General features: G+C 38.6%; 2 protein-coding genes across 2 annotated transcripts in view; one reads left to right on the plus strand and one right to left on the minus strand.

Annotated features, from left to right (window-relative positions):
- Positions 1-23,665, minus strand: part of TENM3 (teneurin transmembrane protein 3) — a 2,501,300-nt gene that overhangs the window by 1,251,352 nt on the left and 1,226,283 nt on the right. The window lies entirely within an intron of this gene.
- LOC116637730 (translation machinery-associated protein 7-like) overlaps positions 23,126-23,665 on the plus strand; it is a 102,290-nt gene continuing 101,750 nt past the window's right edge. Inside the window, exon 1 of the mRNA XM_032413232.1 lies at positions 23,126-23,147. Coding sequence (XP_032269123.1) covers positions 23,126-23,147 — 22 coding nt within the window. The remainder of the gene's footprint in view (positions 23,148-23,665) is intronic.

A 23,665-nucleotide genomic window follows, 5' to 3' on the forward strand; every position in this document is an offset into this window, starting at 1 on the left:
ATGTTTGGGACAGTTTAACATATCAAGCTCATGACGGGGTGGGGGGGCCTGGGGGGCTGGATTTCTGTCGCTCTAAAAGCTGAAAAAGTGAAACAGTAAATACGGCAATCACAGCAACTACCTACACTTAACCAGCTTAAAAACAGACAAGGGAAAGGAATCAACTCCAGGTCATTATTTGGTTTGTTTCTGTGTCAGGCCAAGCTAAAGATAAATGAATACAGTCCGTGATTTTAAAAGCATATCAGGGAGGGGGAGCAAGAGGGTGGAGGAGTAGGAGACCTGGATTTCGTCTGGTCCCAGGAATTCAGCTGGATAGGGATCAAACCATTCTGAACACCTACGAACTCAACAGGAGATCGAAGAAAAGAATAGCAACAACTCTCTGAACAGAAAAGTGCCCACTTTCTGGAAGGTAGGATGTGCGGAGAAGTGAATCCGAGGCGATATTCGGGAGGATAGATGGCGGGGGAGGGGCCTCCATCAGCAGCTACGGGCAAGTGATAGAGCTGCAGGGCACAAAATCGGAACTTTTAGAAGTCTGCTCCATTGAGGGACATCGCTCCAGTGGCTAAGCGCGGGAGTGGAACCCTTGCTGGGACAGTGTGGTCTCAGGACCCTCGGGGTCACAGAAAGACCGGGGGTGCCTGAGTGCGGCAGAGCTACCAGGTATCGGAGCGGGGAAGCCAGCTGCAGACATGGAGCCGAGGAGCGGGCTCTCAGCTCGGGGTTGCCACAAACCATGATCCGCGGCACAGTCGGGCCACTGCTCCTCCAGCAGGGACCCAACAAACGGCAGATCCGGGGAGACTCCCCTTCCTCCCCTGGGAGGAGTGGCGCAGGAGCACACCGCAGGGATCTACTGGGTTTGGAGACTCCACACGGGGTTGGGTGCCAGAGATAGAAATGGTCGATCATAGGCCGGGTGAGCACAGAGTGCGGCCAGAGACCGGGGAGACGGGAGTGACTGACTGCTTTTCTCTGAGGGTGCACTGAGGAGTGGGACCCGGGTTCTCGGCTCCTCTGGGGCAGAGATTGGGAGGCCGCCATTTTCACTCTTGTCCTCCAAAGCTGTAAGGAAAGCTTGCAGGGAACAAAATCTCCCAAGAGGAAACCCAGCAGATTACTTAGCCCGGACCCGGCAAGGGCGGGGCAATTCCGCCTCCAGCAAAGACATTTGGGAACCACGGCAACAGGCCCCTCCCCCAGAAGATCAGCGAGAACAGCCAGCCAAGACCAAGTTTACTGATCAATGAGAACAGCAGAACTCCAGCGCTAGGGGAATACTGCACATAGAATCCATGGCTTTTTCCCCATGATTCTTTAGTCTTTCAAACTTAATTTTTTTAATTTTCTTTTTTTCTTTTTCTATATTTTTTGAATTTTTCTTTTTCCTTTTTTCAACCAACATCTTATCAATTCTTTTTTTTAAATATTTTTTAAATTTTCATTTTTAGAGTCATATTCTATCCCTTCATTGTAGTTAACCTTATTTTTTGTAATCTTTAAAATTTGGGGATACAGTTTCTTCTAACAGACCAAAATAAACCCTAAATCTCTAATGTATGGCTTTGTTCTAATCTCCTGCCTGATCACATTCTCTCCCCTTTTTCTTTTTTAATTTTTCTCCTTTCTTTTTTCAACCAACTTCTTATCAATTCCTTTTATAAAATCTTTTATAATTTTCATCCTTACAATAATATTCCATCCCTTCATTGTATTTACCCTTATTTTTGCACATATGTAAGTTTTTCTTTCTTTAAAATTTTGGGAGGCGGTTTCTTCTAACAGACCAAAATACACCCAAAATCTAGTGTGTGGCACTGATCTATTCACCAGCCTGATCATATTCTTTTTTTTCGTTTTTCTATTTCTTTCCCTTTCTTTTCCCCCCAGTTTCAGTTCTCTTCTGATTTGTTTAGTGTATATTTGTCTGGGGTTGTTGTTACCCTGTTAGGATTTTGTTCTCTCATTCATCTATTCTTCTCTGGACAAAATGACAAGACAGAAAAATTCACCTCAAAAAAAAAAAAGAACAAGAGGCAGTACCAACTGCCAGGGGCCTAATCAATACGGACATTAGTAAGATATCAGAACTAGAGTTCAGAATGACGATTATAAAGATACTAGCTGGGCTTGAAAAAAGTGTGGAAGATACTAGAGAATCCGTTCTGGAGAAATAAAAGAACTAAAATCTAACCAAGTTGAAATCAAAAAGGCTATTAATGAGGTACAATAAAAAATGGAGGCTCTAACTGCTAGGATAAATGAAGCAGAAGAGAGAATTAATGATATAGAAGACCAAATGATGGAGAATAAAGAAGCTGAGAAAAAGAGAGAGAACTACCGGATCACGAGGGCAGAATTCGAGAGATAAGTGATAACATAAGACAAAACAATATTAGAATGACTGGGATCCCAGAAGAAGAAGAAAGAGAGAGAGGGGCAGAAGGTACACTGGAGCAAACTATAGTGAACAACTTCCCTAATTTGGGGAAGGAAACAGGCATCAAAATCGAGGAGGCACAGAGAACCCCCCTCAAAATCAATAAAAATAGGTCAACACTCCAACATCTAATAGTAAAACTTGTAAGTCTCAGAGACAAAGAGAAAATCTTGAAAGCAGCTCAGGACAAGAGGTCTGTAACTTACAACAGTAGCAACATTACATTGGCAGCAGACCTCTCCACAGAGACCTAGCAGGCCAGAAAGGACTGGCAGGATATATTCAGCGCACTAAATGAGAAAAACATGTAGCCAAGAATACAATATCCAGCTAGGCTGTCATTGAAAATAGAAGGAGAGATCAAAAGCTTCCAGGACAAACAAAAACTAAAAGAATTTGCAAACACGAAACCAGCCCTCCAAGAAATATTGAAAGGGGTCCTCTAAGAAAAGAGAGAGCCTAAAAGTAACATAGACGAGAAAGGAATAGAGACAATATACAGTAACACTCACCTTACAGGCAATACAGGGACACTAAATTCCTATCTTTCAATAGTTACCCTGAATGTAAATGGGCTAAATGCCCCAATCAAAAGACACAGGCTATCAGATTGGATAAAAAAACAAGACCCATAGATATGCTGCCTGCAAGGGACTCATTTTAGACCCAAAGACACCCCCAATTGAAAGTGAGGGGGTGGAAAACCATTTACCATGCCAATGGACTCAAAAGAAAGTTGGGGTGGCAATCCTTATGTAAGACATATTAGATTTTAAACCAAAGACTATAATAAGAAATGAGGAAAGACACTGTATACTACTTAAAGGGTCTATCAAACAAGAAGATCTAACAATTTTAAATATCTATGCCCCTAATATGGGAACAGCCAATTATATAAGCCAATTAATAACAAAATCAAAGAAACACATTGACAGCCATACAATAATAGTATGGGGCTTTAACAGCCCCCTCACTGAAATGGACATTTGCAAATGACATATCAGATAAAGGGCTAGGATCCAAAATCTATAAAGAACTTATCAAACTCAACACCCAAAGAACAAAGAATCCAATCAAGAAATGGGCAGAAAACACGAACAGACATTTCCGCAAAGAAGACATCCAAATGGCCAACAGGCACATGAAAAAGTGTTCAACATCACTAGGCATCAGGGAAATCCAAGTCAAAACCTAAGTGAGATACCACCTCACACCAGAATGGCTAAAATTAACAAGTCAGGAAACGACAGATGTTGGCGAGGATGCAGAGAAAGGGGAACCACACTGTTGGTGGGAATGCAAGCTGGTGCAGCCACTCTGGAAAACAGTATGGAGGTTCCTCGAAAAGTTGAAAATAGAGCTACCCTACGACCCAGCAATTGCACTACTGGGTATTTACCCCAAAGATACAAATGTAGTGATCTGAAGGGTACATGCACTCCAATGTTTATAGCAGCAATGTCCACAATAGCCAAACTATGGAAAGAGCCAAGATGTCTATCAACAGATGAATGGATAAAGATGTGGTATATATATATATATATATATATATACACACACACATATATATAATGGAATATTATGTAGTCATCAAAACAATGAAATCTTGCCATTTGCAACAATGTGGATGGAACTAGAGGGTATTATGCTAAGCAAAATAAGTCAATCAGAGAAAGACAAATACCATATGATCTCAGTATATGAAGAATTTGAGAAACAAGACAGAGGATCATAGGGGAAGGGAGGAAAAAATGAAACAAGATGAAACCAGAGAGGGAGACAAACCATAAAAGACTCTTAATCTCAGGAAAACAAACTGGAGTGGTGGGGGGTGGGAGGGATGGGGTGGCTGGGTGATGGACATTGGAGGGGGTATGTGCTATGGTGAGCACTGTGAATTGTGTAAGACTGATGAATCACAGACCTGTACCTCTGAAACAAATAATACAAATGCTTTTTCATGAACTCAGCCTGCTATGTCTTTGCAGAGAGCACCCCCATCCCCTGGCTAATACCTGAGGGAGCCCTTGTATCCCCTCTGCTAAAGTGAACGTAAGTTGGAACCTACATTCAAGTGGTAGTTCATTGTGCTCTTGTCATTTATACGATTATTTGAAGTCTTCTGGAATATAATAATATTTCTTGGTAAAGTCTTTTGGCATAATGAGTTCAAGAAATCCATTACCAATAATAATGTTTCACAATCATTTGAATCTTGACAATATTCTAAGTTTTCACAAATATGACCTCATTTTATTCTTACAGTAGCTCTCTAAGTTGGACAGAACCGATATATTACTCCCTTTTGTCAAATGATTAAAGAGAAAGAATGGGAAAAGAAATTAATATTTATTTAGATATCAGTTAGTTGGGGACATTATTGTAAGTACTTTACCTAAATCCTTCCTCTGAATACCCATCCCTTCCCAATGGTGTACAGATACTTAACCACATTGTATAGAAGGCATAATTGGAGTCCTTAAGAGTTTAGTGAACAGCTTGTAGAAGGGGCTAGAACCAGGGTTAGAAGTTCTGTCTCTCATCAAGATCATCCTCTTCTTCCTAACTCAAGTTTAATGGACAGATTTTCAATGCTTATACATGGCCCTGTGTTATTCACTATCTCATGCATAAGTTGGTGTCTTGTTTCTCTACAAAGGCTTTCATTTTGTTAACAGAAAGGATCATGTTTTATTTTCTTTGAATCACTCACAGCACATACCTTTTAATCTATGCTTAAGAGGCCAACTTAATACAAATACCCATGATTTGAATGTGGTCTGGAAATAAAAGGAGGTTTTCCTTGCTTGTGCTTTTATTAATTCACCTAGAAACTATATCTCTCAAGCACTTGTGGACATGTACTTTTGGTTTTAGAAACACCTATTCACTCCTGGGTCATTCCTACTTACATGAGCTATTTTGAAGGCCACTATTTGAACTCACTATTAATCTATGTCCCCTATGGCTCAGAGTGTCTAAAATGCCTTGACCAAGGCTGTAACTGGTAGGTAGTAAAATCCCTAACCATATCTTTGGACATCTCTTTGCACTGCACCTCTGTATGAACTAGTGTTTATAGTTGCTATTTTTATCATCTATATAGAAGTAATACTCTTGTGAAATTTGTAGAATACTTTTTACTTAGTAAGCAGCCAGTAGAATGTCATAATGATAAATGAAAATTTTAAAATCTTATATGACTAACAAGTTATCAAAATGTTGATTAGTTAGAAGAAGAGGAAACATCTACAGGTTGGTGCAACTTAAAATCAATGAGCTGGATCCAGGAAACATGATGTTTCTTCATTGTTGGTTTAGTCTGTGTACATGAATATATTTATAAATGACAGATTATAATTTGAAAGTATAAAACAAGTGTGCCTGGGTGGCTCAGTTGGTTAAGCATCCAAATCTTGCTTTCGGCTCAGGTCATGATCTCAGGGTCATGAGACTGAGCTCCACGTCGGGCTCCATGCTGGACCTGGACATGGAGCCTGCTTAAGATTCTCTCTCTCCCTCTGCCCCACTCCCTCTCTCCCAATCTCTAAAAAAAAAAATAAAATAAAAAATAAATAAATAAAAATGTTAATACAAATTAGCTTTCTATTCATGGATTTCATTTCATTTCTTTCTGTCTCCCCCATCCTGTTATTTTGTGGGAAGTCAATTTTGAGAAAAAAAATGATGAAGTCCAGATGCATCACAGCATAGAGCATGTAAAGGGCAAATAATAAATGTTATTGAATGAGTGAATGATGATATGCTAGGTAGCATGACTATAATAACACAGTGAAAGGAATTATGAAATATATATATATACGTATATATATTTGAATTATGAAATTATGAAATATATATACATATATATGACTAAATATATGTGTATATATATATTTAGTCATAAGAGTCTACATCCCATGAGATCATAGAATATATCTGAATCTTTCACCTCTATATACCCAGCACCAGGTAGAGTACTGGACCCATGTCCTAATATTTAATGGATATGTGCTGCAATGATGAATGTTCCCCGCTCCCTGCTCAAAAGCAGTTTATGATCCAGGAGAGTAAGAAACATATAGAATATTTTTACTCATTCTTATTTCTGGCCTCAGTTCTTTCTCTCTCTCTTTTTTTTAAGATTTTATTTATTTATTTATTTTAGAGAGAGGGCATGAGCAAGAGGAGGGGCAGAGAGGGGAGAGAGTGAGAGAATCTCATGCAGACTCAGCGCTGAGTGCAGAGCCCAATGCGGGGCTCGATCTTCTGATTTGAGATCATGACTTCAGCCAAAATCAAAAATCAAAGGCTTAACCAACTGAGCCATCAGGTGCTCCTGGTCTTAGTTCTTAAAAAGGACAGCCAGCCTCTTGCTAATATTTGGGAGGAAGCTTCGTCTTTTCTCTAACTCTTTTACCTATGCACACAGGTAGACAAACCTCATGTGTTCTCTTGGATTCTGCATACCATCGATTTGACTCCTACTGACCAGGGCAGGGCAGTTCCAGTGCTGTGAGCAGGGCACACACTGCCCTATCTGCCCAATGGTATGCACTGTCACCACAACTTTGTCAGCCATGGCTCTAAAAGTCTAGATGGGTGGGGGAGGGTTCAGTAAGATGCCCAGTTTGGACCTCAAGTTTAAGCCCTGTTCTCATATCCAGCATGGCACTTAAATCTTATTTTCATCCTCATCATCTGATTCCTGTGCATATTTCTAATTATTTTGCAGAGTGCAGAGAGGATCACAGCTAAGTCATTACCCTTGAGTCAAACCTCAACAGTAGATAGGACATATGCTTAGAGTTATTCCATTTTTAACAACAAGCCCATTTGATTTGTTGCTCAGTGGGAGAGCTGGTTGTAATTGTTTACTTAATGGCTTTTTCAAATCATCTTTTTGACTTTCTAACTATCATGTTTTAGCTGCGATAGTGTTTGAGAACTCACAAAACACTGTGCCTTCAAGGATTTTAAATTCGAATCCGTCTCTTCCCAACACCACCCAAGTCCAATGGTACTTTAACTTGAATTACTGGGCTAGATAGTTCTCACCTATTACATCCCAGGAAATTGTGATGCCATCATTTCTGGGAGTCAATTCAGTTAGAGCAGGAGAGAAAATGGGAAGACCAGTGGATTGGAAGTCAAGGACATTTGGCTCTGTCCCATTTGGGTTTATAAACTTGGCCAAGTCATTTAATTTCTGTACGTGTCAGTTTCCTCATCTATAAAATTAGGATTTTAGACTCATTGTCTCCATGGTATCTTCCAGACCTAATGTTCCATGGTAGAAGTTTCCAGCTGTGGCATAGGAAACTGGAAATCTCTCATTGCTTCAAAGGTTGTGTCAGGACACACGTTAGACCGTATGAGAGTTAGAAGCCTTACCTCAAATAATGCTGTTAGTAATTTTATTTCTCCTATAGTGGCTGTTGAAAAGTTATCCCACTTTTTGAGTGATCCCTTTTTTTTGGATGACTCTTTTTTCAACCAAAACCAACACCAAAACCCACACAAAATAAATACACCATAAGGAGTGATATTTTGACATTAGGGTTCAGACAAAGATATAGTCACCAATTTGCTCAGCACAACATTTGCTAGTCAAAGAATAAATTTGAATCATGCACCATGTTTGAATGAAGCCAAAATTGTTTTGCTTTGCACAGGTCATTTCAGTAAGAGAGATGAGAAGAGTAACATTTAAAAAACTCTTCAGTGTGATAGGCATATGCTGTTCCCAAGTGTTTCAAAGGGCTTATATTTTGCCTTTATATTTTGCTCATGGTGTTTCTCTAGGCCATAACTTTATTTTGTGTGTATGTGTGTGTGTGTTATAACACAAGTTAGAATTGAATATTCATAATACACTCGATATAGAAGCACAGAACTCTTAGATAAAAATTGTTCAAATGAAAATCATTTGGTTTAAATCTCACTATTATATCAAAACTCAACTAATCACTTTGTGGCTATAATTTTGTCAAGTTCAGTGTGGATACAAGAAATCTATGAGCTCTAAAATAGTTTAAAAAATCAGCAAAGGAAATAAACAAATAGTCCCCTTTTCTTTGCTTTTTAAATTCAAATTATATTTGTGTTCAAAAATTTTTCTTGAAAAAACTTGTTTTAATTTTCAATTGATATATATATATATATTTATATATATATTAAGTGTAAACAACTTTGGGTTGGGTTGAAGTGTATCATAAATTGACTCATGCAAACTGAAGGAAATTATTATTTATTTTATTTTTTTATTATTTTTTACTTAGTGGCAGACTTTCAGGAAGGAGTTAAAATTGTAAAGTCACAAAGCCAGGGATAGGTGTACTCATGTCCCTGTTCTCACCTGACTAAGGATTTATCACATTTTGAAGATTCCAATTAAAAGGAAGATCTATTCCTCTTCAGCAGACTGCCAAAACCTCAAAGCTTATAGATGCGGTTGTGGAATCTCCGAACAGCAAGAGCCAGTGGGGTGTGTGTGTGTGTGTGTGTGTGTGTGTGTGTGTGTGTGTGCATGCGCACATGTGTACACAGGCATGTGCCCGTGCAGTCACATGTATGAGAATATTTCAAGGGTACACTACTTAAGCATGGGCATAGAGAAAGAGACGCACATCCCTTTAATGAGCCCATAATTAACAATTAGAGAACATAAATCTAGCTAGAAAGAGCTGAGGCTGATGAAAAGTCCAGCTGCCTGCACCCCCATCAGCAAAACTTCTCTCCAAAGGATCTATGCACATTACTGTCTTTATCTGCAGAGCTGTGGAAGGAGAAAATGGGGGAGAGACACTTTCCTTCCGGAAATCTGTCCTTCACTCTGAATTTACAACAACAGGTACAAGTTCATATCCTAGTAACAGTAAGTGGTTTTTGCCACGATGGTTTCTATCTGAGTACAGACTGAGTTCTTCATCTGACTGGTACACTCCTGTATTCCAAGCACTTTGTGCCCCTGATTCTACCCATTTGCATACTCCCCACTAATTGGCTAACAGCATCCACACAAACTTTCTCAGGGATGGCTGTCCCAATCTCTAGTCAGGTTTCTAAGAGGTCTCTAGTTTCAGCAAATCTCTTTTATCTATACTTCTACTTCTGCTACAAAAAATACAATAGATAATCAGTTTTTTTCTTATATAGCTTAGGGATGCCATTTATCTATTTCAAATTTCCATATTTATTCATTTTATTAAGAAAAATTTATATTATGCTTTGTTATGATCAGAAGCAATGTGGCACGGCTGGAAACAGGCAAGTACTTTAAGAAATAAAAATTTAAACAATATGTATTTCCCTTTAAGCATGTATGGTACAGGATGGGAGAAAAGTCATCATAGAAGAGGTTTCCATATTCTCATGATTTTATTTTTTTATTCTAAAAATTTTAAATGGAATCATATGAATGCCTCAGGAAAGCAACTACATGTGATAACTTTTAAACAAATCAATTGTTTTCTATGTGAGTACACTATATTAAAATAATCAAGCCTCTCCGGTTTAAAAGGCTTGTTGTATTTTGTACTTAATGGTTATTTCTAAAACATTGTCCTGACCCTTTGCCAGCCTCCTTCTTAGTTAATTTTTGGCTGTAATGCAGCTCAAGTGCTTAAATATCACAGTTTAAGTCCATCTCCCCCATCCAGCCCCAAGTCTTCCCTGAACTTGAACTCTAATGTCTTACAAGAGGTCAAGGCACTCACTCACAGCAAGTGTTCCTTGTAGAGACTGTGATGTTGTCTAATGTCCCTGCTCAGAACAGCAAACCTGAAACAAGGGATCACGTTGATCTAGCCATCCCTGGAAGCTGGGCCTTGTGGAGGCAAACCAAACTGACAGTCCTGGTCACAATATCCATTCATACCCCTCTCCAGCAAGACACAGCCCCTTCTCTTGTCACTAGCTATGAAGGCAGCTCACTTGGCTGACACGATGTCCAGCAAAGAGAGAGAAAAGGCTGCGGGAAGCAAGCTGATGGCCACTCTCTAAGGACAGGGGAGGAAGAGAAAGGCAAGGAATTTAAAATAAATAATACCACTCACTCTCTGATATAAAGTGCCAAAGATTTCAGCTGGGAATGCAAATCCAGCACAGAAGACCTTTGTTTCCTTCTCTTGTATTTTGACATTTTCCTAGAGTCACTTGATAGCACTCACATTAAGCTTCGTTTCAGATTTCCATCCAAAGTCAAACTACCAGATGCAGCAGAGTGTGACAAAAGTTTCCAAAAAAGAAAAGACCGGAAGGAGTGCCTTTGTTGATTTTTCATTCATTGCATTCCAGAAAGGACCAATTAAAAAAAAAAAATAAATAAAGGTCACATGAAAAAGCAACTTCATGGGGCGCCTGGGTGGCTCAGTCGTTAAGCGTCTGCCTTCGGCTCAGGTCATGATCCCAGGGTCCTGGGATCGAGCCCCGCATCGGGCTCTCTGCTCTGCAGGAAGCCTGCTTCTCCCTCTCCCACTCCCCCTGCTTGTGTTCCCTCTCTCACTGTGTCTCTCTCTGTCAAATAAATAAATAAAATCTTTAAAAAAAAAAAGCAACCTCATGCTAAGAAAGTGTTTTTCTGCTACGATGACAATATGGGACAGAATATCTAATTTTTGCAAACTCTCCAGCCATTCTTATAATTAAAGTTATGTTGTTTGTGCTTCTACTCTATCACCAAGAAAGCCTCAGGATCTAAAATAACTCTAAATGTGACTATGAACACTGTTAGCTGCAGATTCAGTGAGGAGGATTTTCACATGAAACGGAGTTGTAACCACAGTGCTCTCTGTGCACTTGCAATAATCGTGTAAATGCAAACTTCTTACAGAAATTCTAAATAGCATGTTCTGAAAGCATAAAGTGTGTTTGAAGGATAATGCTAAGCAGCGTGAGCTATATTTTCCAAAGACTGCATATCAAGGATCTAAGAATAAAGAAATAAAATCCAGAAAACAGCATGTTAAACCCTGTGTCCTATCTGAGGTTGCATTAGAGTTATAAAAAAATTTTTTTAAAGAAAAAAAAAAGGAAGGAAATTAAGTTTCTATTTTCACAGGCAATAATGTGTTGTACAATTTGCAATTAAAAATAAATTAGGCACAAAATCTGCAACAGATTGTTTTTAAACTTTCATTAAACCTCTTGAGTTATGCTGCTAGATGCAACGTGTTAACAGAAATTCTAGGCTTGAAATGAGTTTCTGGCATATGAAATAAAATTATGCCTTCAATCTACAAAAATTTAATTTACAGCTTAGCTGATTGGATGTAGCATTTAACACCATTTTGGAGGTTTAAGAACAGCAAGTGCCATAATCCTCTGAGTATTTTGATCACTAGCACACAAGCATGTAACATACTTTGTGTTCAAGGGGAACCTTTATCCAGGATGCAAAGCTGGTGCTGAATTATAATCACATTCAAAAAGATTGCAAGCCTGTGGGTATTAAGCTTTGCACTCTCAGGCTTAGCTCAGAAGATTTAAGCAACCTACTCTGGGACCATACAGTTGATCTGATAAGAGTATTCTGAGACCTTGAAGTTTATTTTTATCAGAAGTTTTGCATTCAAGGTCTCAAACATTAGACCTTTTTAGTGCTAATCAAAAGTGTTTCCATACATGCTCCAGTGATGACAAGCAGATGGAATTCATGAGAGAGAGAGAGAGAGAGAGAGAGAGAGAGAGGTACAGACATAATAGTTTACCCCTAAATAAAAGAAAATCTTGAAGGTCTAATAATAGCTTCTGATATCTTACATGTTATTCCAGATTTCTTTGCTGTATTTGTCTCAAAAAGATTTGTCAGATATTTTTGCTATTTCATCTAAATAACTTCAGTTATTTAAATGACAGATGCCATCTGTATCATAAAGCAGTCAACTATTTTGCTGAACTTTTTTTGTTCAGATGAGTCAGTGAGTTATTTCTGGAGCAGGTGTTGCTCACATTCAGTCTCTAATATCAGATACAAAGATAAAAGAGAGAGAATTCAGAATTTGTTTTTACGTACTCTTTCATAGAACGGTTATTGAACATTTATAAATTAAAACATGGCTGAAGAATAACATTAAATAATCATACTTAAGTTTCCCTCCGCTGTGGATATGAGAAAAATAAAGATACACTCAACTGAGGGTCTCCAGGATATTTAGATCAAGAGTCTTGAAGCTAATATCATATGCCCTTTCTTTGCTCTTTTGTAATCAGTAACTATTTGGGGAGCTGTTTCTCTTACACTTGTGTCATTTTTATTGAAAATGATAAATGACTACAACAGTTTCACAATAGTCTATATCTTTTCACTTATCATTTCTGTTTTTTAAACCAAAAAATCTCACACAGATATAATTTAAACTACAATATTTTGATAAGGATGCAAAAGAGAATATTTTTCTCTTCCAAATAAAATGAAGATTAAAAAGGAGTTTCCTGCATATGTGCTTAAAAAAAAGAACAAAACAGCAAAAATGACACAACTTCTCTTATGCATGATCATCGAAACTTAGCTACACTGCTTAGGTCTATTTTGGCTTTTTTCATCAGTGGAACTATATGACATGGTTATAGCATCCATATTTGGTATACTCAGCTGCCTAAGCAGGACAGTGGGTGTAATGTGGTCAGAATAAAGAGGCAGGGGTTAGGCTTAGACTGGGTCATCTGGAGAAAGATGCCAGAGGGGTGTATGCAGGATGGATGTGGCGTGCAGGTGACCTGGCATGACCTGGGCAATCTTCTGAGTCTGAACCCAAGAGCCATGTGGACTGGTCAGGCCAGCTGGTCGACCCAACAGAGATCTATGTGGGAATGCAGACTCACATAGATACATAGAGGTCTGAGTCAAGAAAGATGAAAAGTCAAAGACTCAATTTAGAGTTGAGGATTCGAATGGGACCTGAACAACCAAGTAGGAATATAGATGTTCTGTAAGGTGATTGGGAAGATTTTCAGAATCCTGAGCAAGAAGGAGGGCCTACACAGTGGCATCGCCTACACACAGGTAACTGCAGGTCCCAGGGGCAGTCTGCTCTTCACGCCAGTTTCTAGCAGTCTTTAAGGTGTTGTCAAGGCTAGAATCATCCCACTTTTTACCATCCCTCCCATTGCCAAATAAGATAACCTTCTCCTGGTGTCTGTGATTCCCGAAGGTCTAATTCCTCATGGGCGGCTTCAGTTTTAAATGGATAAACCTGGTGGCTATGAAGGTTTTCATGATCAATTCAAGGATGAGGACCAAAGACATGTGCCGACAATCAACCCAACGGTTGGGTTAGGACCTGGCTGAACAAAGTAATAAAGGACACTTAATTATTGTAGTGCTCTTTTAAGTCCTTGTCATGTTTGATCTCTCTAAAATATCTGACATCATTGATTACTCACTGATCTTTCAATCTATCCCCTTCCTTATTTCCCAGCACTTAGCTCTCTGCTCATTCTTCTACCCTCAGATTATTCATTTATATTGTCCTATTCTGGTTTCTCAAAATACTCTTCATTTATCTAATTATTAAGGCACTTCACAATTCTGTTCTTGGTTCGTTGACATTCTCATGCAAAATACTCTTTCCGTATTTTATCCAGTGGCTTTACATCCATTATACCATGATGATTCTCAATAGCTATCTTCAGGTATAAGCACTCTTCCGAGATCCAGAGCTTCATTTCAGCGACCAATTGCACATATCAACTCTGGGTGCTTTCAGGTACTTTAAAGCTAAAATGTCATGAACTGGACTCTTTTTCTTGCTTTCCGTTCCTCACTCATTCATGCTTGATCCTATTCCATCCTGTATAGTTTCCATCTTGGTTAAATTATCTGCACAAAGTAGGTGTGTTGTTGTCATTTCAAACCTTCTCTCATCCTCACTCCCAACATCCAATGTCATAAAACCTCGAATTCAATTCAACCTCAAAAATGTCTCTTGGGTCTGTCATTGCTTCTGTTGTCACTTGGTCACCTGCTTTAGTCCAACCCGTCATCTTCCCATCAAACTTTTGCAATAACTCCAGCACCTGTGTCCTCCTTCTCAGTGATTCTCAAAAATTGGTTCCAGGATGAGCGGTATCACTATCACATTTGTTAGAAATAGAAAAATCCCAGGACCCATCCAAGGCCCGTTGAATAAGGAACTCCAGGTGCGGGAATCAGCAATCTGTATTTTGAGCAAGCCCTCCAGGAGATTCTGATGAAAGCTGAGTTTGAGTTGATCTCTTTTCTGCTGGCCAATGGTTCCCTATGTAAGAAACTCAATTGTGTCATTCCTCCTGTGCACAGACCCAGTGGTTACCTAGAAGATTAGGTCGGTATTTTCAGCAAAGTTTATGTGGTGGTCAATAGTTCTCTTCACCGATATTTTCAGTTTTCCTTCAGGGCGTATGGAAGAGTTGCACTTCCCTGCTCCTTTGAAGTTACCTTGGCCCATGTGCTTGCTTTGGTTAATGAAAGGTAAAAGTAAAAGATGTTTTACTTTTGGCGAGTGTCCTTAAATAACCTGTGCATGATTTACCATGTTTCTTGCTTCCAAATCATAGCGTCTAGCAGCATTCAGATGGTGGAGGGTCTGTTAGCCTGGGCCCTTGAAAGAGGAAGATGAGGGGCAGAGAGCTGAGCTGACTGTAATCGCCACAATAATGCCTATTGTGAATGATTCACTTTACCTTCTCAATCTTGGCTCCATTCAGTAATTACTCTTCCCCATTCCTGTACTCCATGTACAAATAATAATCAATTCACCAGTGGGTAAGCCTGCCAAGTTTTTTAATGACACCACATCCTTGCAGATACTATTCTTTGTACCTGGAAGATTTAACACATTTGTACCCAGAATATTCCAATTCATTCTTTGATTTTCAACCCAAATGTTCATTCTTCTGGTTATCTTCTACTGAATCCCTGGGACAAAATCAATTACTCTACCCTCTGTGCTATCGTAGCAATCTTTTATGCCTCTGATATATTTTGTATCATAATTTACAGTAATTTAATTGCCCCAACTTTTTGTCTGCTCACTAAATAGCAATTTCCTCAAAGACTCAGGCTCTGATTTATTAATTTCTACTCCATCAGGGGAATTATTCTTTTTTAAAACTCTTATCAGATCTCTTAGGTATTTTTCTAGAAGCTAACCTAAATCTTCTATAGCTATCGTTATTTGACATGTGTGTATAATACTAAATAGCTCGATAAACTTTTTCTTATACTCTTTACTATCTGCTTGGCTCTTTCACTCAATGTCATGTTGGGTTAAGATCTTTAGGAAGGAGTCTGCAATAATTCCCACATCCTTTGCTTAAGTGGTGACAATAGCTTGGTACAATTAACCCCTTGAATATTGAAACTACAAATTTATATAGCAAAAGTGACAACTTTATGGGAGAACTCATCATGCTAAAATTATAGTTTTTATCTCTTTCACCTGAATGCATTATCTTATGTGACCATAGCATCATTCACCTGCCACTTTCTGCCCACTACATAATTTTGTGTCATTGCCACAGGTTTTTGCCAAGGGTTTCCTTACACTTAATTCTCTTTGCTTTTTCTTATGAGACACTCTTGCCCTTGAAGTATGCAAATGCTCAGAAGGCAGCCAACCATTGAGATGACCAGCAGCCTAGGTGGGACTTGACAGAACTCAGTTCACCACAATGTTCCATTTTGGACCAGTGGAATCAGATTCTGTATTGAAGGAAGTTTCTATTTATGAGATGGAGAACCAAAGAGTTATTTAACATGATAGACCATGAAAGTGAGGCAGAATAGCCTGTTCACTGCAAATGTGGAGTCCTAGAATCAGACCCAGAGCACCTTAGCAGGGAGGGAGAGAACCAGCCAGGCTAGTTGTATCCTGATCAGTGTTCTGGGTTCTGCTAGACCTGGCCACTGGCTGAGTCATATTCCTCATGAGGCATTCAGAAACATCTAAACTTGGCCTTGTAAGACTGTATTGGCCTAAAAAAAAGATTTTTGAAACAAAAAACAAACAACAACAACAGCTTAAAAATTCAAATGTGAAACTAATAAAATATATTTGAAACATAACAAGAGCTGGTAAATCTGGTTTTTCTAACAGTTTCATTCACTCTAGAAACAATTTGTACATCAGATTTTCTTATTTTTTAATGATTTTTTTTCCAATGCTTGCTCATCACCAAGGAAATATAGCTAATGGTATATTAGTGACTCTGGTCCAAATTATTTCAATAGCAGAATTATAGTAATACCTTTAATTTTTTGCAAAAGCTTTTATTTACGATGAATTTTGATACCTTTTAATGACTTTGCCATGATATGGAATGTGACCTCCAAGAGATCACAGGGCATTGCAAATTCATAAGAGTCTTATGTTCCTATAAGTCAACCTTTGTACCCAATCTATTAACTGAAATGAACCTCATTTTGCCTTAGGTTCCTTGCATCATAAGAGCCTAATGCATTTACTATAAGCGAAGTGCTTTGCTACTGCATGTAATCCATACTATTAGCCCAAGAGAGAGTCAAATTTGTTTTATAAATGAGCATATAAAACCCTCCTAACCCCTTAAACTTAACATCAAAAAGCTAGGATATGGCAGAACCAGATTCAAGGCCAAGTCTGTCAGACTGCAAAGTCTTCTTTATACTTGTCCATGTTGTCTCTTTAATTGCTCCCCATTGTTACCAAACCCTTTCTTCTTTTTTAATTAATTAATTAATTAATTAATTTTTTAAGTAATCTCTATACCCAATATATGGGGCTTTAACTCATGACGCTGAGATCAAGAGTTGCACACTCCACAGACTGAGCCAACCAGCCAGGTGCCCTGTTACCAATCTCTTTCTATCTCTCTTTTCTTTCCTTATTTTCATTCAATTATCTAACAATGAAAAAACATTACCCCCTCCACATAAGAGTAAGTTCCTTTACATAATCATGTATAGCTATGTCTCTAAAACCTTGAATTTTAGAATAGTGTCAGACTCAGAGACACTGAGAGAAGGCTGGAGCTGAAGGAAGGGCAGTAGTAACCAGAGCAGCTCAAGTATTCAAGGTGAAGACTTTCTTGTGATTGCAGGGCCTAAACCAAATGCACAGTGTTCCATAGTCCCTGCTCTGCCCTCACTCTAAAATTTCACCAAAATAATACCTTGATATACAAGTAACTGAATTAAAGTAAATAGCAAGGCTTGGTTTTAAAAGGAAAGGGAGTTTAGAAGAGAAATGCAGACCAAGGCTGCGGACAGAAGTGAGGAGAGCTAGCCACTCTTTTGTCTTGGTGAAAGTTTGGAAAGATAGAAGGTGGTAGGCTGATTATGTGTGTGAGTCTCTGATCCTTTTCTCATTGACCTGGTTCCTGAACAGGTTCAGGACCAGAGAATGTGAGTCTACTGAGGTCTGGCATGGGGAACAGCAACCAAGAAGATGGAGGGATCAGGGCCTCTGGGCAGTCCAGATAAGAACCACAGGCCAGCACTCAGTCAGAATCACGGTCACATACTTAGCAAAAACAGAATCTTAAAAGAATTAGAAAACATCAAGTCAGAAGGGCTAACTCAGAGCTGGAATCCATGAAGAAAAATCAGAAAGGAAAAGTCAACAATGGTCCAAAAAGGTAGGGAAAAACCCACCCACCCACCAACCAACCAACCAACCGACCAACCAACCTGGGCAATAGAAATGGGCCATTGCGCAGACAGAGCTTTGACCCCGAACCAGATTGCTTCTGCAGCCACAGAACTTTCATACATTCATGATGGAAAACCCTAAGTGACCTAGTAGTTTACTAAGGACTTTCAGAGGGGCTCCTCAACCACTGTTGCACCTGAAAATCATTTCCTTATAGTTTTACAATACTGAAACCTGGATCTCACTCCAGAAAAACTAAATCATAATCATGGGGAAGGGGGTGGGACTATTTTAAAAAATATTCCTAATTAGTTTTCATTTTTACCTGGGAATGAGAACAACTAGGATAGAAGGTCGGTCAATGGGGACATGAGGCTGAAGCTAAGACTATGTCAAACGGGGAAGGGACAGAAGTTTCTGGTAAGTACGTTCCCTATTTGTGCAATCTTAGATTATAAAATCCCAGATTATAGAAACTCTGCCGGAGGGTGCCTGGGTGGCTCAGTTGGTTAAGCATCTGCCTTCGGCTCAGGTCCTGATCCTGGGGTCCTGGGATCTAGCCCCACATCAAGCTCCCTGCTTAGTGGGGAGTCTGCTTCTCCCTCTCCCTCTGCCCCGCCCCCGTTCATGCTCTCTTTCTTTGTCTCTCTCTCTCTCTCAAATAGATAAATAAAATCTTAAAAAAAAAAAACAACTGTAGGAATAGTGATAAGATCTACACATCAGACATTTATTCCCATGAGGCTAGAAATCATGCCTTTTTGTTCTCCCCATGCTATTTTTTTAGTAATCAGCACATTGCCTGGTTCATAGTAGATGCTCACTAAATAATATGGACTGAGTGAATGGATTCCAACTGTGCAATGAGACTTGCACATCAGGCTGATTAATTTTAATTAAAATCTGCCATGTATTGTTGATACATGTACTGGGCTAGTATTGCATGTAAGCTTCCAGGAAATCATTTAAGACGGTATGAATAGAATTGTGGAAAGAACACAAACTCCTCAAATTCAGGGTTCAAATCATAGTTTTGTCTCTTACTAACCAGGCAACACTGAGCAATATATTCAATCCCTGACTCCATTTTCTGATTTATAAAATCAAGTCATAACATCAACTTTGCAGAGCTGTTAGGAGGATTAAGATAAGTATGTAAAGTGTTTAGAGCAGCACTGGGTGATCAGCAAACCATAACTGGTATTGTTATTAATAAATGGCATTTTGCCCAACAGCACTACACATGTCAGTTCCATTTTTATCAGGCAAGAGGTTGACAGGGATCAGATGCTAACAAATTAATGAAGTTATAAACTAGAGCAATGGGAGCCCACTGCTAGGAATATAGTCACATTTAAAATATTTTTGAACAGAGAAAAAAGGATGAAATACTTCTTTTTCAGCTTTACCAAAGTATAATTGACAAATAAAATTGTACGATATTTGAAGTATACATCGTGGTGATTTGATATATGTATATATTTTGACAGGATTCCCCTCCAACTACTTCGTTAATTAATGAACCCATCACCTTACTTACATACTTATTTATTTATGGCAAGAAGGAGTGAACGACTTTTGTATGTTGAGGTACAAATATTATCTACTGTCACTGCTAATAGTATGTAGGCAAACATTCTAAATAAGGAATAAGGCAGTTATATGTAATATGCAGAGAACTTAGAAATGTCGTGAATCCGGAAGATTCCTTGAGAGCTCTGGGAGACAGAAAACATTACACAGTTATGTTTGAAAAATTGAAAAATTGCAGTCAGGCAGTTTACCAAAGTGTGTACATGTTCACATCTCTGAAGCTTTGTAAGTGACCTAAATGTCATAAAAATGATTATAAGGGATTAGGTATTCATTTTAAGAATTTTCTTTTCCCTCCCATATGCCTTAGCTAGTAAAACAAAGATTATGTTTACTATTTAAGGATAATTTTAAGAAGTAACTAAATCTACTCCTTGGGCAAGGACTACATCTTAAAGATAGCAAAGCATTTACGGGTATCTTAGACACGACTTAAATCTTTCGGCACTTAGCAATAATTTCTGCATTTAGTGTCATAATCTAAATTTTCATAAGAATATACATGAATCTGCTCTTAAGAAGAGGTATTCCAGAAAGCAGCAGGAAAAAAGTAATTTCAGGGGCCAAGCCGCTGATCACTGGACTGCTAGAGTCCATTTTACACATCAGTTAGTGACAACCTGATTAATTATATGCTCATATGTAAGACAAACCCAGACCTCCCCAGCTACCATTGCCAGCTGAAATGAGGATAAGGAAATAGAAGGCAGAGAGAGAGGGATGTGTTTGTTTTCTGGGGGGAACAGTCCCTCTGCTGTGAAGCTAGTCTTTTTCTCTATACACATTTATGAGGATTGATTAGAGTTAGAGCAGGCCCAATATAGTACATCAGGCCAGTTCCAGGAGAGAGAGAAGTTGGCCAGTGAAATTAACATGAGGAAGGACTGGCCATCTTGGCTAGAACAATGAGGGTGTCTGGCATGAGCATGAATACAGCAAAAGGAAACCAAGGTGTGTCCTTAGGGGGTGGAGGGTACAATGTGCACACTTCCACCTCTTTCATAATGAAAGGTTAGGAAAAAAACCATAAATATCAGTCAAGGAGAGGTAAATTTATTATATTTCTGAATGATAGATATTATTTTATTTTCACAAAATTATTTTATTTTCACAAAACTAAATTAATCTTGTTTTCCCAGGATCTTCAAAATAACGCGCACAAGTGTTCACAATAGCTTAGAAATAAAAAAATACACATAATTATTCTATTACATATAAAATACAAAGACCTTTATAAAAATATATGTCTGTATGTATAAATTTATGTATACATACACACACATACACTATAATAGACAAAAGAACAAGAAAAAAATCCTAGAATATATAAAAACAATTTTTCTTTTAGATAATGGAATTATGGTGCCTTTCACTCTTTCTTTTTTTTTTAATATTTTATTTATTTATTTGTCAGAGAGAGAGAGAGCACAAGCAGAGGAAGTAGGAGAGGGAGAAGCAGGCTTCCCTGCTGAGCAGGGAGCCCCGTGTGGGGCTGGATCCCAGGACTCTGGGATCATGACCTGAGCCGGAGGCAGATGCTTAACCGACTGAGCCAGGTGTCCCTACCTTTCACTTTTTTACTGATAAGTATCTTCAAGCAAGGGCATGGGAGTTCTGTGGATTTAGGTTCAAATCCCAGCTCCACAATTTTCTAGCTGCGTGACCTTGGGAAAGATACCAAAGCTTGCTGAATCTCATCTTTTCCTTATTTATAAAATGAGAAACAAGCTCTGCAGATGGAAGGATTACTTTGGAAGTGATTTAAAATCAGGTTTGTAAAGTGCTTTGACAGAGTCTGGCATAGAATGAGGGCTCTTTCAGTGCTAATTTGTATTATCATTCATCCTATAGAAAATGTGAATTACAATTAGAAATTTTTAAAGTCTATTGAAAATAAAATTAATGACCCTATGAACAAGGGAATAAGAACAGAGAATAGGAAGGAATCCAGTGTAGTATTGGGATGTTTGACCAGGCAGAATTCAGAAAAGGAAAAGGAGTTACAGTGACCACTGGGGAGAGAGGAAATACCTTTGCACCATTTTTCACCCTTAAAAATCCCGTCAGACACTGAGTAGATGTCTCATACCAGGGAACAAGGAAAGACAAAACAAACAAAGAGGTTTAAGCATAAGACCCAGATTTGGGTTACTCTCAGGATAGAGACACATAATGGCTTTCTGAGGAATCAGAGTTAGCCGACATGCCACTTTACTGCATAGCAAAGCTTTATATGGTTTATCTCAATTTATGCCAATATAGTTGGTTATTCCATGATAATTCCTTTGTTTCCAGAGTCCCCAAACCAGGAGTCCCTTTCGAGTCTGGCACAGAGTGTACCTTCCAAATCTGTGTCAGCACCCGCATCGCTGCAGGTGATAATAAAATTCACAGTCCAGACAGAGGTGTTCTACTAACAGCATCCTGACTCCATTCCACCTGAACAGAATGGATTAAACGTGTATTGTCTTCATAAGGAAAAGTCTAGACTAGTTTTTCTTCATCTCTGCATAGCAGGTAAGGATGCCTCCCAGAAGGGATACCCAAAGTGGAACGCTTCAGTTACATGAAGACCTAATGGTGAATTAATATACATCAAATGAGCAATCTAAGAATCTTGACAACGGCTTTTTTGAAACCTTCATAACCAAAAGCAGCTCCCTTGAAGTTGCAACATCAAAGATCAAGTTTAGAGTGGTCAGATATTTATAAAATATTTTTCCTGGGGGAGTTTCCTTTCATAGATGTTCACGAGATAGATTCCTGTTCTGATAGAGTGAATACGGAAAACAGTACATTAATTCAAGGTTATGAAGTGAGCATATTCTTTAACCTCCAAGCAATATGTTAGATGTTTTGCACATTTTCCTTGGAACTTTAGTTAAAACAAATAAATATTACCTTTAGCGAAGAGTAGTCAACTATGAAATATACATAGTAATTTTATAACTATTCTTTCAGGATTTTTTTCTGCTTAGATGAGAGGGGAACAGAAAAAAAATAAAATTTAGTAAAATGATGATATCCTGATGCAGAAATTATAGTCTCACAAAACAATCCAGAAATTGCTCTGGTACCATGTTTCCTTTTATTAACATAAACAGGTAATAAGTGCCTCAATTCCGTATTCCTTCATCCACTGTGTTTTCATTCACCTAAGTGACATTGTGACAGCAAAGGAGAGTTAATTAGTGACTTGTAAGAGCCAAAACATGACTTAATCTCCCTCCCTTTTATTTTAGCTTTCTGCTAAATTCCTTAACACTTCATTCATTCATCGATGTGTTATAAACATAATGAAGGCCTACCATGAGCTGAACAATGGAAAAGCAAAGGCACAGGATGGAAAACAAGCTTTCATCTCAAGGCTTTTGTATGGATTGAGGGTACAGATAAAATACAATCAAATCAATAGTTGACTAACGATTTGGAAAGCATTAGGATAGACTCAGGAATAACCAGGATTCTCTGCAACATGGAGGAGGATCCGGATGCAGGTGAGACAGCAGGAGTTGCTTCCCAAAGGAGGACTTTGTGAATTAAATATTCTAACAGGTTAAGTAGAAGCAATTCTGATTAAAGATGGAGAATGAACCACAGGCATTTATAACCAAAATAAGAAGAACGTTGGCTTTTTGTTTGTCTCGTTCACAAACGTAGATAAATAGAGATATTGGTAACTATCTTAACAGACCTGGAAGGCCAGACCTATGTCAGGTGTGAGAAAGCTTACAAGTAGCCTATTTGCACCACAGAGTCACCAAAATGTGAAGGCACTTGTTGCACCGAGTACCGTGGGAGTGTGTATGTGGAGGCTTGGTTGAAAGATGTCTAAGAAGCAATCCGACCGGCTGATCCTCTCTCATAACTTCTCATTGTGTAGGACTGTAGGTTTAATCTCTGGAGACGGTAAAACAGAGAAATTCTAGACTGAGGACCCTACGATGACTGAAGATTGAGATCATGTATTAGAGGTAAATATTTATATGCTGAAGGTTGAGATTCCTATCTTTTT

This window comes from Phoca vitulina, unplaced genomic scaffold, assembly GCF_004348235.1.
Source record: "Phoca vitulina isolate PV1807 unplaced genomic scaffold, GSC_HSeal_1.0 scaffold15, whole genome shotgun sequence".
Taxonomy (NCBI): domain Eukaryota; kingdom Metazoa; phylum Chordata; class Mammalia; order Carnivora; family Phocidae; genus Phoca; species Phoca vitulina.